Consider the following 15,059-nt stretch of genomic DNA (forward strand, 5'->3'; position numbering starts at 1 on the left):
CAGACTTGGATATGGAGATATTGAATATGTCCGTAAACACACCAGCCAGCTAGGGATAGGGATGCCGTCTGGGCCGGTAGCCTTGCGAGGGTTGATACGTTTAAATGTCTTACTCACGTCGGCCACGGAGAAGGAGAGCCCACAATCCTTGGTAGCTGGCTGCATCTGTGGCATTGTGTTATCCGCAAAGCAGGCAAAGAATGTGTTTAGCTTGTCCGGAAGCAAGACGTCGGTGTCTGCGACATGGCTGGTTTTCCTTTTGAGTGTGTTATTGTCTGTAGACCCTGCCACATACGTCTCGTGTCTGAGCCATTGAATTGCGACTCCACTTTGTCTCTATACTGACAATCTGCCTGTTTGATTGCTTCGCGGAGGGAATGACTACTCTGTTTGTATTCTGCTGTATTCCCAGTCACCTTGCCGTTAAATGCGGTGGTTCGCACTTTCAGTTTTACGCAAATGCTGCCATCCATCCACGGTTTCTGGTTAGGGTAGGTTTTAATAGTCACAGTGGGTACAACATCTCCTATACATTTCTTGATAAACTCAGTAACCGTCTCAGTATACACGTCATTATTATTCTCGGAAGCTACCCGGAACATATCCCAGTCCGTGTGATGAAAGCAATCTTGAAGCGGGGATTCTAATTGGTCAGACCAGCGTTGAATAGTCCTTAGCACGGGTACTTCCTGTTTGAGTTTCTGCCTATAGGAAGGGAGGAGCAAAATGGAGTCGTGGTCAGATTTGCCAAAAGGAGGGCGGGGGTGGGCCTTGTATGCAAGTTGGAGTAACAATGGTTGAGTGTTTTTCCAGTGTGAGTACTACAGTCGATATGCTGATAGAATTTATGTAGCCTTTTCCTCAAATTTGCTTTGTTGAAATCCCCAGCTACAATAAATACAGCCTTAGGAAATATGGTTTCCAGTTTGCATAAAGTCCAGTGAAGTTCCTTGAGGGCCGTTGTGGTATCGGCTTGAGGGGGATATACACGGCTGTGACAATAACCGAAAAACTAATTATTGGGAGATAATACGGTCGGTATTTGATTGTAAAGGTATTCGAGGTCGGGTGAACAAAAGGATTTTGAGTTCCTGCATGCTATTACAATTACACCATGAGTTGTTAATCATGAAACATACACTCCCGCACTTCTTCTTCCCAGAGAGATTGTTTATTCCTGTTGGCGCGATGAACTGAGAATCCAGATGGCTGGCCCGACTCCGACAGTATATCTCGAGAGAGCCATGTTTCCGTGAAATAGAGTATGTTTCAACAGATTGTGTTTTTATTAATTTATTTCACAGGACAGTAAGAAATGAGAGAGGGAGATAGATAGACCTACATGTAGAGCAGCAGACAGATGCATTGTAAAAAGTAACTGCTCATTAAAGAAATTGAGTAGTGGCTACTCAAACATCTCCAATGATCAGTAGAACTCAAATCATAAAAGTGGTAACTCAGATGTCAATAAGATTTCTTATCACTTAATGTTTTTCATTACTCTTATAAAATATTAGGTTATTGAGTTAATATAACTTTATTTGTGCTCTGATAATCTAAAGTTATTGAGTTGTTTCAAGTTCTGATTATTTAATATTTTAAAGTCAATCTAACATTTCTTAATAAATCCTCTTTGGTCTAGGGGGCAGTATTTTCACGTCCGGATGAAAAGCGTGCCCAAAGTAAACTGCCTGCTACTCAGGCCCAAAAGCTAGGATATGCATATTATAGACAACACTCTGAAGTTTCTAAAACTGTTTGAAAAATGTCTGTGAGTACAACAGAACATGGCAGGCGAAACCCAGAGCACAATTTTTTGAGCTCAATGTGTTTTCCAGTTAATTTCTATGGTAAGCCCTTTTTAATAGAAATATGCTTGCATTTCTTATGGCTTCCACTAGATGTCAACAGTCTTTAGAATTTGGTTGATGTTTTTCTTTTGAGAAATGAAGAAGTATTCCTTTCTTTTCCATGTGTCACTCAGATGGACTCAAGTCTTTTGTTGCGCACGACCTGGAATGTGCTTCACTTTGTTTTCATCCGGTATTGAGCACAGTATATCCAGTCTTATATTTTATTGATTATTTACGTTTTAGGATACCTAAGTTTGGATTAGGAATGTTGTTTGAAATGTTTGGGCCAAGTTTACAGGTAACTTATTAGATACTTTGTAGTCATGTTGGGCGAGTTGGAACCGGTGTATTTCTGAATCAAACACGTCAAATAAATTGACATTTTGGGGATATAAAGAAGGAATTTATCGAACAAAAGGACCATTTGTGATGTTTCTGGGATATTTTGGAGTGCCAACAGAAGAAGATCTTCAAAGGTAAGGCATGAATTATATCGTTATTTCTGACTTTTGTGTCGCACCTGGCTGGTTGAAATATGATTATCATGTGTTTGTATGCGGGGTGCTGTACTCAGATAATCGCATGGTTTGCTTTCGCCATAAAGACTTTTTGAAATATGACACAGTGGCTGGATTAACAAGAAGTTAAGCTTTATGTTGATGTATTACCCTTGTGATTTCATGAAAGTTAAATATTTATAGAAATTTTATTTGAATTTGGTGCTCTGCAATTTCACCGGATGTTGTCAAATCGACCCCGCTAAAGGGATTTGATCCCTAAGAAATTTTAAATAAGTTGTTTTTACTTGATTCTATTATGTTTTACGTCTTTACTTAAAATAATAAAGTAGTAGTCAGACATCGCTATTTGAGTAAAAAACACTTGATTTATTTGTGTTGTGCTGATATAGAATTATTAAGTTTTTGCAAGTTATGAATAGTGAGTGCCATGTTGCTCCGTTATTGAAAGGATTGTGGATAATATTTTTTTTTTGGACTATATGATACTTTTACACAATGTTGTATGAATGTATAAATAAAGAAAAGTATATTTCTAAAATAGAATTAAGCAGTTTGTTGTACTATGAAGTGTAAAGGATCACGATGAACGGATATCAAAACCAGGGTAAATTGACATTCAATAATGAGACAACTCAGACAAGCCATTCCCACCATCAACAAGGTCACTCTGTTCTAAATGACAAAGGCTATTGCAACATCCTGCAATGCTTACAGCTCTACCTCCAATTATTGCTAGAGGAATGATCATTGTGCTCAACAATGCTTGCCAAGGTGGATCAAAATAACAAATCGTCAAATCCATAAAACAATGTTAAACATTAAGACATGACCACTGAAAATTACTAATCAAAACTACTTCCCATTAACACTTTAAATTATTATTTCAAGGCCCAGTGCAGTCAAAAACGTGATTTGCCTGTGTTTTATATAATACCGTGAAATTGTGAAAATGTTGATAATGCCCTTTTAGTGTAAGAGCTGTTTGAAAAGACAGCCTGAAATGTTTGCCTGTTTTGGTAAATTAGTTTATAGACCAATAAGAAAGAGTCCCAAACCTCTCTGCCAATAACAGCTAGTTTTCTGTTTTCCCCTCCCCACAGACAGTCATATCAATATTCTTGCTTGAGAAATTGCTCTTTGCTAAGAAGCTATTTTAGTTTATTATTTACCATTTAAATTTAAAACAATCAACTGTAAGGTACTTAATTGTTACCCAGAAATGACCCAATAGAGATAAAACAGCTGCATTGAACCTTTAAGTAAAAGGGACCCTACATTTTTATGTTCCCGAGAATAAATATTAAGTAACTTAAATTGTTATAGTTCAGAATACATAATGCAATTTAGTGTAAAAAAATACAAAACAGCTAAGTATTTACAACTTAAAAAGATACCCAAATTGGTGTTGATGTCACTATATTACTTTAAGTATTGAAACACTGCAATACTTTGAGTTGGGTTACTTGAATGGTTCTAGGCAACAGGTTTCCACCAAAAAATGTTAATTAGCAGAACTAATGACTTTTTACAGTGTGGGAAGGCTTGAGACTAAATTCGTACATACATCACCAAGGGGGATATGTGATCTGGTGTCGGCAGCACTACCACTAGACCAGACTCCTGCACTCTCGGAATATTGTTATTGGAAATAAACTGTGAATGTAAAAGTTAGATATATTTTTAATCAACCAGTTAAAAGGTGACATGTATGACTGTAGCTGGTATATAAAAACATCTCTATCGTGAATTATGAATTAAGTATTTATTAAGGATCCCAATTAGCTGCTGCCTCTTCCTGGGGTCCAGCAACATTTAGGCAGTTATAAGGTACACTATTCATTTAAAATAAGGAAAGAGCACAAACACACCCTTTTGAGAGTGGAAAGCAGTCTCAGTTTCCCTTGTCACCAATTAAAGAGGAGGACCAGGACCCCCTTTGGGACTGCTGGAGAACAGGTCCTCACACGCCTATCAATGTAGAACGCACCAAGGATTATTGCTGTCAGCCAAGTCTGTCCCTTACTCCCTTGCTCTGTGGACAATGATGAATGCAAAAAAACATCAGAGAGGATTGTTTTCAAACCTAGGGGTATGATATCCTGTTCTAATGAGACCAAAGGTTCATTCGTTGAGTTTGAAATGTAAAAAAGGTCAAGATGAAGTACCTACGTGGCATATTAAGCGGGCTGGAGCACTATAGAAGATGGACCTGATGACAGCTCAGGCTGCTTAATCTGCCATGACCGTTGGCGCTGACAAGAGACTTGCTTGTAACCTTGGCGATGAAATAGCAGTAAAACAAAAGGGCTATTCTCTTCCTCCCTCTCCACATCCAGATGATTGTATTGTTATCAATAGCATGGCGTCCACAACCGTGCTATATTCAGGCGAACCAATATATTCAGATGCCTTTTTTTGGTTTCCACTTCTGGTCTTTGGGGGTGATATATAATATATACTATAAACTGCGTGGTTCAAGCCCTGAATGCTGATTGGCTGACAGCAATGGTATATCAGACTGTATACCATTGGTATGACAAAACATTTATTGTTATTGCTCTAATTAAGTTGGTAACCAGTTTATAAAAGCAATAAGGCACATCTGGGGTTTGTGATACTGTATATGGCCAATATACCACGGCTTAGGGCTGTGTCCAGGCATTCCGCGTTGCGTCGTGCTTAAGAACAGCCCTTAGCGTGGTATATTGGCCATATACCACACCCCCTCGGGCCTTATATATATATATATATATATATGCCATTTAGCAGACACTTTTGTCCAAAGTGCTTAAAGTGGGCTTAATCTGTGCTTAAACATTACATTTTATTAATGATTGGAGACTGGCGCAGGAATTCATAATAGGGGGGTTTAATACTCCACCCAAAATATACAACATGCCATGAAAAGGCACGGGGATGAAGCCCAAAACAAACACGTATCCAAAACACAGGGATGTAACCCAAACAAAAGAGCGAGGTTAAACCTCTAATATGTACCCGCAATACACTACACGGGGCGAGACCCGTAATAACAAATGCACAGCAATACACGGGACGAGACCTGTAATAACAAGTGCACAATACACGCAGCACGAAAGCCGAAATAACAACGCACAGGTACTCACAGACCAACGGACATGGGAATAATAACCGACAAGACAATGGTGAACAGAGGGCACATATATACAATTACTAATCAGGGGAATTGGAATCAGGTGTGTGTAATGAGACAGTGCAGTGACGCCTAGAGGCCGGTAACATAGACCTCCGGAACTGGTGCGCGGAATGAGCAGCAGTACAGGGGGAAATCGTGACATGAGAAAGCGGCATGTGAGTGAAGACCCTATCTGAAGTCTTTTTATGCTTCACATGAAAGCAACATTTAAGTTTGTCTGTAACCTATATTCATTCAGTTTTTTCCCATTTAATTATTGTTCAGGTTCGGCATTCCATAACTCTAAGGTTCATATCTTTGAGGTTCTACTGTATCTGACTAGTACCTTAGTAACTATGTGCACAAGTGGAGGGATGGGAATTATTGAGTTGTATGCCCACTTGTTTGCAGTTGGGTCTATGTTGGTTTGTGTGTGTGTGTGCCCCTAAAATGGGTTTCTTACCGGAGCTTCCCCTTCTTGTCCTGCAGTGCCATTCATTGGTGGTGTGACTTCCACCTCAACATTTGAGCTGTTTGGAAGATTTTTATCTGCATATCATAAAAGAGAAAACATGGAGAGCAATTAATGTAATTGTGGTATAGATGGGTTGCAAATTGACTCACAATATTGTAATGAAGATTCTCTTTAGGCACTGTGCCCTCCTCTGAATGTTCTACTAAATTCATTCTGAATTGGCGCTGATGAAGATTTAGTCTAAAGTGCATTATAGTGTCTTGGAAACACGATGACATTTCAAATGGAGACAAATATTTAATAGAAAACCTTTTGTCATCATTGTGATGCAGTATAATATGCAGTATAACTCTAGCTAGCTAAGATTGAGGGGACAGCACCACATTTTTACTAGCTATAGTTTGCATTGCTAGCTATTTGTAAAGAACTTTGCTAGCTAATGGCAACCTTGCCCTCTGTCTAAAGTACATTTTACGACACCATAGTGATGGCAAAGTTGTTTCCTACTAATTATTTGCCTACTTTAGACACATCGTATTTCCAGGCCACTATAGTGTAATTTAGATGAAACGGTCACTAACCAATGTTGACAATGACTTGCTAACACTCGACTTCGAGCATGACTATTGCTGAGGCGTCTGGAGAACTTTCATAACAATGGCATGACCAAGTGACGGAGATGCAACCCATGAATACAGGTAGGAAAAAAGCCAATTCAGTGTAGCAAGTTAATCAAATACAGAGTAATATTCGTAAAACAACACTGTAAAATGCTGCTATGATTAATCAAGAGATTCATTCATTAAGAAATTACTAGCTATAACTGCACATCCATCAATCAAACTATCTACGGTATCCGATGATGATTGCCCTCAGAAAATAAACATTGTACACACTACTTTATGCAAACTTATTTTTACCACAAACAACAAAACTTTTCTCCCCCTTCACAAAGTGTTGCCATGAAAGAAAGGTAAAAAACAAAACAATACTCAGCTCTGTAGAGCTTCTGCAGGTGTACATGATCTTTTCAAGACAAGGATTGAGGAACACTGCATTAGGACATCCAAACTTCACGTCTTTCACAGTCATGCCTTACAGCTTCAAACAGTGGCTGCATATATTGTTTTGGGCTTTTCAGAGCACAATATGTGCCCATAAGCATTGCTAGCAGCACCAAAAATGCTAAGTGATAAGATGCTGGACCTAGGGTGTCTGTGAGTCTGTGTTCCTGTAGTGCAGCTCCCCCTATCTTGTAAGAGGGCTACCTTTTGTCGAACTTCATTTAGGGCCCTATTCATTTACGGCCAGATTTACTTACACTATTCATTAAAATACAAAATGCCGAAAGCTATAAAATCGGATGACTATAACATAATTGACATGGAAATTGCTTTAATCCAAGTGTGGTTGTGACATAGCAGGATATTGCCAGTGAGGTAATGTGATCTGATACTCCTATTGTCTAACAAATGGCTTCCCTGGCCCTTTTGGAAGGGATCCTATACACCATTAACAAAACCATAGAACATATTCAAATGAATGATACATTTGATATGTCAATTTGATATACTAGTGGCATATTACATTCAGAGTAAATAAGACATCACACTACACATTTGTATATTAATTACATTTGACATTTTTTGGGACTACAGTACAATATTTTTTAAAGTAGAAACTCGTTTAACCAGGAACATGGACTTCTAATCTTAAATTGATCCTTGTCATGAATTTGGGTTCTGTTAAGATGTTAATGTAGCACTGTTAGCCTAATTTTGTCTCGGTAATAAATATCCATGCCCCTCTTTGATTTTGTCTGTATGGGAACATTATACACATAAAAGCTTTTTCTATGGCCCCTCTGAGTATCTTTTGGACCATTGCTTCAGAGCTCTTTGAAGTGAAAACACACATGAATTGCACTTGGCAGTGGCTCAATTGAACAAAACATTGCTCTAAGACAACAGTCACAATTGATTTGGCACTTCTAAATGCCATGCTTGGCTTGAGAACGGAGGCCTCATTTTCCCAAAAGCTAGCATATTTTTGATCATATCTCAAAGGTGGTTTATTCAATCCTCCCAATTTTTCAGGACTTTGTCAGTCGACTTGTCCCTAATATCAGTCAACTTGTTCCTAATAACTACACCAATATTTTAGATTTTCTGCATCAATATGGACTTTAAAAAAATTATTTTGACCCCAGCCAAAAAGCATAAAATTCCGCTTTTAGTAATTTGATAAATAGCCAGGACCTTTGAATCCAGGTTTCTTTTGAGGCATAATGCCAGGTTATAAATATCATTGTGGACCTGTGTCAGTGATTTAGACCATAGACAGATCACCTACCAAGATAGAGCTCCCCAATTACTCGCCTAAGATTCTAACTTTTCTATACAGATGTGCCATCTTAATTTGATCACTCTGCTGTTGTAGAGAATGTTCATGTGCAGCAGGAAATGCAAATTCTAGTTTATTCAAGGTTTAAAAAGGCTTCTAAAGTTAGTTAATTCCACTTTAAAATGTAAGACTTGATTTATCCTAACACAAATGTACAGTGGTTGCTCAGCTAAAACTTTTGCGATTATGCTGCGGGACTTAGATGTAATTTGTGGTTTAGTACGGTACCCTGTGTCACTACTTCATTGCTCCAGACCAGCGCAAGGAGGAGTTAGAGCACTGATTATTCTTTTGAGTCCCAAGGTGCTACTGTCTCTAACTGACAATGAATGGGCAACATAAACCAAATAGAAACTGATAATTGTGCACGACTTTCATTTAACTGAATGATGAGGATGAAGGAGGTGATTGAATTTAGAACAATACTCAAAGAATTGCGATTCCTCTGTCCTGTACGCGCACACCTGGAAAAATACACTTATTTTTTTGTTTCTACTTGTCAGTATTACTTACTAAAACTGTTGTTACACTAAGGTTTTTATTCTAAGAGAAACGTAGACTACAATTAGGGTGTGGAAATGTTAGGATTATTTTGCTCTTACTTTAGTACTGTAGGCTACTCCCGACGAGTTACCTTGTATAGCGCCTGAGTGGTGCAGCAGTCTAAGACACTGCATTGCAGTGCAAACTGTGTTGCTACAGATGCTGGTTCAATACCCGTGCCGGTTGTGACCGGGAGACCTATGAGGTGACGGTAGGTTTTTGGTTTCTCTCCCTCTAAAAACAGAAATAAATAATTCTAAATAACAAACTGGCTTTATTTATAAATTTGTAACAAAGTCTCACCCCATGTTCAAGATTGGCATTTTTCCTCACTCACTTTAGGTTATTTGAAAACGAAATCATCTCCAAAATATCGTTATTTTTTTAAACAAGCCATAGAATGTTGGTTGCAATTTCAGTTTAATCCACCAGAAAAGACAGAACAAATAATACAACAAATCTTGTGGTTAAACTGAAATATACTAATTGATTAAAAAAAACTTTTATCAATTAGAACCTTTAACAAGTGGAAGGGAGAAAAAGTATTATTATTAACCATGTTTTCCACAAGCATAGCAGGCTGTGAATTCTGCAAACAACGTTTCTAGGATGGGCTATTAGCAGCACAATATATATTGGTCATATTGATCATGGTTCCTGAGTGGCACAGTGGTCTAAGGCACTGCAACTCAGTGCAAGAGGCATCACTACAGTCCCTGGTTCAAATCCAGGCTGTATCACATCTGACTGTGATTGGGAGTCCCATAGGGCGGCGCACAATTATTATGAATTATTTTAGAATTATATAAAAGCCCCTTAGATATTCTCACAGATCAGATTTGACCTAACGAAAAAAATGCCCCTTAGATATGAATTTCGAATCCTCCAATCCTCTAAATGTAACTATTGGTGGAGATTCCCCAGCTAGCACAGTGAATCTGGGCCGATTCCGGCTGAGAGTCGGGGAACTCAGCTGAGAGTCAGACTCATCTTTGGCAGTATTACTTATGGCTGGGATGCGGGGATTGAGCTCAGGCCAATTCCGGTGTAAATTATCTGGCCCAAATGTATTACTTGGGGCTCAGGCCGATTCCGGTGATAGTTAACTAGCCCAAATGTATTACTTGGGGCTCGGGACGATTGGGGCTACTCTCTGGCAGATGATTACACGGGCTAATTTATATAATTAACATTTCATTATTTATTTTTCCATATTTTCTCATTGTTTCTGTGATCAAAAAATATAATTAGCATTTAAATGAAATTCTTTAACAGTCCTGTGTAGTATTTTAGTATTTTGATATTTTGTGCAAGGTAGTTGATAAGCATTAAAAACTTTGTGGATGGAGCCTCCTGAGATTCGCAGCAGTCTAAGACACTGCATCGCAGTGCAAACTGCGTTGCTACAGATTCTGGTTCGAGACCCGTGCCGGCCACGACCGGGAGACCAATGAGGCGACGCACAATTGGCCCGGTTTGGCTGGCTGGGATGTCCTTGTCCCATCGTGCTGTAGCGACTCCTGTGGCGGGCCAGGCGCATGCATGCTGCCACGGTCACCAGGTGTATGGTGTTTCCTCTAACACAAAATGTTTTTTTTTGTGGATGGGTATAATTTGTATGTATAATGGTAATATTTAAAATTACTAAATTGGGTAATTTTGTATACATTTATTTAAATTTGCATCGGCCAGATGCCGGCAAAGTCGGCTGAATTCCGGTAGACGGAAACAGCCCGATGTACTTGGCCCGATTCTGGGCAGTCATTCATTTTGATTCCGAGTCCGACACCTGATGCCGGGCCGATTCAATCAGTTCCAGCCCCCCAGAAGAGGGCCACTTCTGGGCCAATTCCTCATTGCTAGCTGGGTCACGTCATTGAAAAAATATTTTGTGATATACTGCTGGTCCTACCGTAGGCGACATAAGTCTCACTAGTGTTGAGTAGCGTGCTGTTTAAAGTGGTGTAGGTCTTATTTATTTAAAAAGCATATTGAAGTTAGAAGCAATAGGATTTGAAGCAATAGACTACCCACGTATGGTCAACTATTTCAGCACCGTTTCATGCTGCTCTGAGACAAGCATGGGGACTGGTCTTGATAAATCAATGAGATGTCTATTTTCACTGAATCTCTGTTTGGGTATGGGTTAGACTACAATTAGGGTGTGGAAATGTTATGCTCTTAGTACTGTAGCCTACTCCCGACCGTCATGTTGAACAGTGCCATATTTTCCGTTCCATCCTGACGGAAACCCTGAGGGTTTCGTTTTTCTTTGAATAGAAACACCATAATATTAATCAAATTAATTAAGAAAAATTTCTTAAAATCAGTCCCATATACTATGTTCTTACAAAAAAGCTTTTAAATTCTCTAGTACAGCCAGTATTGAAGGCTATCAAATGCTTCTCAAAGATACTATCTGGTGGTCAAACTTGCACTAACTAGCATTAATGGTAACAATGGCTGACAATTAAATAACGTGCCATAAAATTCTGCGGCAGCCTGTAAGCTGTGCTGCAGTATGACGCAACTTTTAAAGAATTATAATTAATGGACATTTTTGTAGGGGCTGATACAGTTGTTCTAACTGTATCAACCCCTACAAAAATGTCCATTAATTATAATTCACATAATAATTCACCTTTCCTGTTGCTGCAGGATTATTTTCTTGCTGTGAGAAACTGGTCAAATGAAGACAACATATCTGTATCAAGTAGCCCATGACTGTGTACAAAAATGTATATTTGTGCATATGCGAACAAAACAATGGCGTTTCACAAAAGCTAGTGAGCTGTTTTAGAAAACGCAGGAGAGCAGGCAAAACCTCAAGGAATCCAGCATCAGGGGTTATGTGAGTAGGGTGTAGTGATGTTAGATTAGTCTGTTAATTTAAGATAAATTAAACTAAAGATGGTGGTTACTACTGGTTACAGACACAGAGCATGGCGAAATGTCCACCATGTTTTTTGTTTTCGTCAGAGCCCGGAGTTGGCGTATTGAGATTGGATGTATCAAGTTACAACTGGCACTCCTTCGATAGAGTGATAATCACTAGATAGGCATGCTAGTAAGGACAGGCGTAATGACTGTTTGGAACTTCTGTACTTTGTAACATGGCCAAATAGTGATGATCTCTGCCTGTGTGGTTATTGGAGATTATTGAATAGCTTCAACTTACATTTCATCAGATTGCAGATTTTTCCGAACCTATTATATATCAACAAATATCTAACAATTACTTGGTTTCAAAACAATATAGAGAATTGAAGGGATTTATTTAAATGTTTAGCCAACTGCCAAACATACAAATGTTTAGCGAACTGCTGTCTGTTTAGCCAACTTCTAAACATCAAAATATTTGTGAGAGTTTGTGTGTGTGTGTATGTGTGTGAGAGAGAGAGAGATAGATAGAAATAAATAGCAAAGAAAAAGAGATCACTCTTTAACTTGTTTGTGTTTCTGATATCATTCACTTGTGTTAACACATGGGACTACACTAGACCCCAGAGTAGAGACCACTCACCTGACCGGCTGGCTAGTCCATTAGCCTTCTCGCTGTCCTCTACTTGGCATTTCTTTTTGGCAATCTTATGAAGGATGGATGCCTTTTCTCTGAATTTTCCTGCAACATAACCATCAGGGAGTTAACTACAGTAGGGGACGTAAGCCCTGTGTCACCTTCACAGGTCCATTGCCTGGACTCAGGGCTCCTCTGCCTTTCTCATGGTTCCAGACCTATCTAAGTTCAAAGGAAAAGAACAGAAGCAAGTTTTCACATCACTATTCAAATTACAGTTTGAAGTCAATGTCATATAATGTACTAATGAGCCAGCAATGTCCTAGATGCATGCCAGTGGGAGAGAACACTTTATGAAGCATAATCGGTCACACCCAATCTATGGCCAGGTCTACTAAGCCTTTATGCTAGTTGAACCTAACTTTGTACACTTTTACTTTCTGGGGGCATAGCATTTAGTCTAAAAGATAGGACAAAACAGTTGCATACAATTTAAGAGACTGATTAAGATATTGCACTTGATAATATCCATTTCAGAAAAATATTTTGTTACTAATCTTTCGTGGACAGACTATGTAACATATGGTATCGTAATGTCTGTCAAAAGACTGTGGGATGCAACAATAAACGAGCAACAGTGATTAGTTGTACAAGTGACGATTTAGCATGTGTGAGCTTCTTTAAAATTTTTACCCATAGACTTTAGAGAAACTTGAAGAGCGAGGGGGGTGGAGCTATCGCCCTTCTTCCGCTCCTCGTTCTAGTATCTTTTCTCATACATCTCCCCTCAGAACTTATTTGAGTAGCTGCCGCAAGATATTCCTTCGGGGTTGCCGACTGCCAACTTTGCACCAGGCAAATTCTTAATAAATGTGGCTTGATGAGGTCCATCTATGATCATTAGGAACCTCTTCTTGTCACCGTATTCACATACAATGTACCAAAATATTGTTATACAAAAGACAGTAACAGTATAAACAGAATGAAAAAATAATAACATTCAACATAGAGGTCAAAATGTCCTTACTTGACTTCTTTAAATAAGAAGGATGTAGATCAGATCATATTGGAGAATTTAATAAAGATGGTAACCAACATCATCTGTTTTAAATTGGTGGCTAGCTTACACTACCGGTCAAAAGTTTTAGAACACCTACTCATTCAAGGGTTTTTCTTAATTTTTTTACTATTTTCTACAATGTAGAATAATAGTGAAGACATCAAAACTATGAAATAACAAATATGGAATCATGTAGTAACCAAGAAATATATTTTATATTTGACATTCTTCAAATCGCCACCCTTTGCCTTGATGACAACTTTGCACACTCTTGGCATTCTCTCAACCAGCTAAATGAGGTAGTCATCTGGAATGCATTTCAATTAACAGGTGTGCCTTGTTAAAAGTTAATTTGTGGAATTTCTTTCCTTCTTAATGCTTTTGAGCCAATCAGTTGTGTTGTGACAAGGTATGGGGGTATACATAAGTCCATATTATGGCAAACACAGCTCCAAATAAGCAAAGAGAAATGACAGTCCATCATTACTTTAAGACATTAACATTTCTTCAAGTGCAGTCACAAAAACCATCAAGCGCTATGATGAGACACGCTCTCATGAGGACCGCCACAGGAATGGAAGACCCAGAGTTACCTCTGCTGCAGAGGATAAGTTCATTTGAGTTACTAGCCTCAGAAATAGCAGCCCAAATAAATGCTTCACAGAGTGCAAGTAACAGACACATCTCAACATCAACTTTTCAGAGGAGACTGTGTGAGTCAGGCCTTCATGGTCTAATTGTTGCAAAGAAACCACCACTAAAGGACACCAATAAGAAGAAGAGACTGGCTTGGGTCAAGAAACATGAGCAATCGACATCAGAAGGGTAAAAAATTGTCCTTTGGTCTGATGAGTCCAAATTGGAAATGTTTGGTTCCAACCGTCATGTCTTTGTGAGACGTGGTATGGGTGAACGGATGATTTCCGCATGTGTATTTCCCACCGTAAAGCATGGAGGAGGAGGTGTGGTGGTGCTTTGCTGTCTGTTATTTATGTAGAATTCAAGGAACACTTAACCAGCATGGCTACCACAGCATTCTGCAGGCGACACGCCATCCCATCTTGTTTGGGCTTAGAGGGACTAATTAATTTGTTTTTCAACAGGACAATGACCCAACACACCTCCAGGCTGTGTAAGGGCTATTTTGCCAGGAAGGAGAGTGATGGAGTGCTGCATCAGATGACCTGGCCTCCACAATCACCCAACCTCAACCCAATTGAGATGGTTTAGTATGAGTCGGACCGCAGAGTGAAGGAAAAGCAGCCAACAAGTGCTCAGCATATTTGGGAACTCCTTCAAGACTGTTGGAAAAGCATTCCTCATGAAGCTGGTTGACAGAATGCCAAGAGTGTGCAAAGCTGTCATCAAGGCAAAGGGTGGCTATTTGAAGAATCTCAAATATAAAATATACACTACCGTTCAAAAGTTTTGGGTCACATAGAAATTTCCTTGTTTTTGAAAGAAAATAAAATGTTTTGTCCATTAAAATAACATCAAATTGATCAGAAATACAGGGTAGACATTGTTAATGTT

The 15,059-nt window shown here is 38.9% G+C and overlaps 1 protein-coding gene across 4 annotated transcripts in view; it reads right to left on the bottom strand.

Moving 5' to 3' along the window:
- Positions 1–15,059, bottom strand: part of LOC115198626 (sodium/potassium/calcium exchanger 2) — a 201,221-nt gene that overhangs the window by 13,151 nt on the left and 173,011 nt on the right. For 3 of the 4 annotated variants that reach the window (XM_029760707.1, XM_029760706.1, XM_029760705.1), the window contains 2 exons: positions 12,473–12,571; positions 5,992–6,077 (listed from right to left, as the gene is read on the bottom strand). In XM_029760707.1, coding sequence (XP_029616567.1) covers positions 5,992–6,077; positions 12,473–12,571 — 185 coding nt within the window. The remainder of the gene's footprint in view (positions 1–5,991; positions 6,078–12,472; positions 12,572–15,059) is intronic. The other variant, XM_029760708.1, reaches the window with a different exon arrangement.

The sequence above is a fragment of the Salmo trutta genome, chromosome 8 (assembly GCF_901001165.1).
Source record: "Salmo trutta chromosome 8, fSalTru1.1, whole genome shotgun sequence".
Lineage (NCBI taxonomy): Eukaryota > Metazoa > Chordata > Actinopteri > Salmoniformes > Salmonidae > Salmo > Salmo trutta.